This window comes from Eurytemora carolleeae, unplaced genomic scaffold (assembly GCF_000591075.1).
Source record: "Eurytemora carolleeae unplaced genomic scaffold, Eaff_2.0 scaffold1370, whole genome shotgun sequence".
In the NCBI taxonomy this organism is placed as follows: domain Eukaryota; kingdom Metazoa; phylum Arthropoda; class Copepoda; order Calanoida; family Temoridae; genus Eurytemora; species Eurytemora carolleeae.
Window position 1 is genome coordinate 67,346 of NW_019397260.1, and position 2,971 is coordinate 70,316.

Sequence of the window (2,971 nt, forward strand, 5' to 3'; positions counted from 1 at the left end):
AAAAACACAGGTTATAATAACATTTTTTGTGAGAAAACGCGAATCTTGAACGTTTGTTTTCTATATTCATCAACTTAAAGATTTAAAGTTTTAATCATCAATTTGCAGGTTTCTCTGTCAGGGTAAGAACATAAGATATTCAAGTGAAATTAGTTTAATCATTTCCAAACTAAAAGATACAGAAAACAAAAGTTGTATCCTCTAATATTGAACCTAATCTAACTCTTTTTAGGTAGCAATGGAAATATAAGAATTATCATTGACGGGTAAATGTCAAATTTTAGTATATCAATTTTCGGTTTCAAAAAATACTTCTTTTGAAAAATGACATACAAAAATAAATTCATTGAATTGAACTTTTAATTTTGTTTTCTCTGAAACATAAGGCACTTCCAGTACGGATGATTGGGTACATGATACATGACACATGTACAAAAAAAGAGGCAATATTATATAGAACAATAATCAGTTCTTAAAGAATACTGTTTTACGTACAACTTATATATAAATATAAATATATAAACATTACACAAGAAGAATGGTGCTATTTTACAACTTTCTCAAGATCTTTCAAAGTTCTATTCACTGCTAAGAGCACAGTATCTTAAAGTACTTCTAAAGTTTTTATTCACTGCTAAGAACACAGCATCTTAAAGTTCTTCTAAAGTTTCTATTCACTGCTAAGAGCACAGTATCTTAAAGTACTTCTAATGTTTCGATTCACTGCACAGTGCACGGTATCTTAAAGTAGACCTGAACAGTGCACAGTACACGGTATCTTAAAGTTCTCCTGTACAGTGCATGGTATCTTAAAGTACTCCTGCACAGTGCACAGTGCACGGTATCTTAATATACTCCTGCACAGTGCACAGAATCATAAAGTACTTCTGCACAGTGCACTGTATCTTAAAGTACTCCTGCACAGTGCACGGTATCTTAAAGTACTTCTGCACAGTGCACGGTATCTTAAAGTACTCCTGCACAGTGCACGATATCTTAAAGTACTCCTGCACAGTGCACGGTATCTTAAAGTACTCCTGCACAGTGCACGATATCTTAAAGTACTCCTGCACAGTGCACGGTATCTTAATGTACTCCTGCACAGTCCATCAGATGCCAGCATCTTAAAGTACTCGTAAACTTGCGATTCACTGATTGCTTGCAGTAGTACTCCCGTGTAGACTAAGACAGACTCCTCCTCTGTTCTTTTATTGACCCCATTCTTGTGGATTTCTTTGTGATGAAAGATAATACGAGGGATAATAACTAGAGTACTCGTAATAGGACTCCATACTTCTAGGGTTAGGATACTCCCTACCAACCCCGGGGTACTCCCCTCGCAACGGGTACTCCGGGGACGGAGCTACCCGAGGGAGCGGTGAGGAGTGAGGTGAGGAAGGAGTGGTAAACTGGGAGTCCTCAGGAGTATGACGAGGGATCCTCCAGGAGTATAAATCCTGGTATCCTGGGACACTTTCCTAAAATAAATATTTTTTCTTTTTAATATGATTTGATATGATATGATATGATTATACATTGGCAGGTCATAATTTTTAAACCAATCAATTGTTAAATAGAAATCTAAACTATCTATGTAATCCTTATTCAGAAAAGGTTTCGAGAGTACCGGTGCGCCTCTTTAGTCTCTTTAAAAAACCCATGTAAACTCATGAACAGTCACAGTTTTACCGTGTAAAGCAATAAAATTGATTTTGAAGATGAGAGAATTACTCTGTAGACTTTTACCTGAAGGTATGTGGAGCCGGTTGAACCTCCCTGTTGTAAACTAGACCCGGAGTAACGGAGATATTCCATCCCTAAACCTGGCTCCGGGGGGCCCTAAACATACCGAATATTATACTTTAAAGAACCGCAAGAGAAGTTCGGAAAAGGGGGGGGGCATCTGCGGGGCGTAAAAATTAAAGAAAGAAAAACTCTAACAGAAAAAAAGTTTCTACGGGAGGTTAGAAAAGTTTCTATGGCAGGTTAGAAAAGTTTCTACGGCAGGTTAGAAAAGTTTCTACAACAGGTTAGAGAAGTGTCTACGGCAGGTTAGAAAAGTTTCTACAGCATGTTAGAAAAGTTTCTACGGCAGGTTAGAAAAGTTTCTACAACAGGTTAGAAAAGTGTCTACAGCAGGTTAGAAAAGTTTCTACAGCATGTTAGAAAAGTTTCTACAAAAGGTTAGAAAAGTTTCTACAGCATGTTAACAAAATGTCTACGGTAGGTTAGAAAAGTTTCGACAGCAGGTTAAAAAATCTACGGCAGGTTAGAAATGTTTCTACGCAGGTTAGAAAAGTTTCTACGGCAGGTTTGAAAAGTATCTACGGCAGTTTAGAAAATGTTCTACTTCAGGTTAGAAAAGTTTCTACGGCAAGTTATACTAGTCTACGGCAGTTTAGAAAATGTTCTACGGCAGTTAGAAATGTAACTTTAAAAATTACCAAAATTCGCATCAATGTATCAAATTGTCTAAATAATTTTGAAATTACCGGGTTGGGGCGAAGTCTTTCTTCCTCCGAGGGTGTGTGAGGAGGTGTTAAAGGTTCATCTTTCCCTCCTCCTCCTGTAGCTCCACCACCTCCTCCTCTTGTAGCTTCTGTAGCACAACCTCCTCCTACTCCAACCCGTCCTCCAACTCCACAGTCAGGACTATCAGGAGACTGGGGACCCAACCCAACCCCTCGTCGACGCCTAAAAAATAAAAAAGTAAAACGGAAAGAACCTTTGCAACACAACCATGTCAGTTCAATCATTGCATGATCCGAACCAGTACAAGCATTAACCAGTACAAGCATTTACCAGTATAAGCATTTACCAGTACATGTATTTACCAGTACAAGCATTTACTAGTACAATCATTTACCAGTACAACCATTTACCAGTACATGTATTTACCAGTAAAAACATTTACCAATACAAGCATTTACCAGTACAAGCATTTACCAGTACAAGCATTTACCAGTACAAG

General features: G+C 37.8%; 1 protein-coding gene across 1 annotated transcript; it reads right to left on the reverse strand.

Annotated features, from left to right (window-relative positions):
- Positions 1-244: 244 nt before the first annotated feature.
- On the reverse strand, positions 245-2,821 carry LOC111713090 (wiskott-Aldrich syndrome protein homolog). The gene is made up of 3 exons (XM_023487884.1): positions 2,493-2,821; positions 1,747-1,839; positions 245-1,478 (listed from the first exon to the last, which is right to left on the reverse strand). Exons 1-3 carry the CDS (start codon positions 2,796-2,798, stop codon positions 1,209-1,211), a joined length of 669 nt encoding a protein of 222 aa, XP_023343652.1. The 5' UTR covers positions 2,799-2,821; the 3' UTR covers positions 245-1,208.
- Positions 2,822-2,971: the final 150 nt, after the last annotated feature.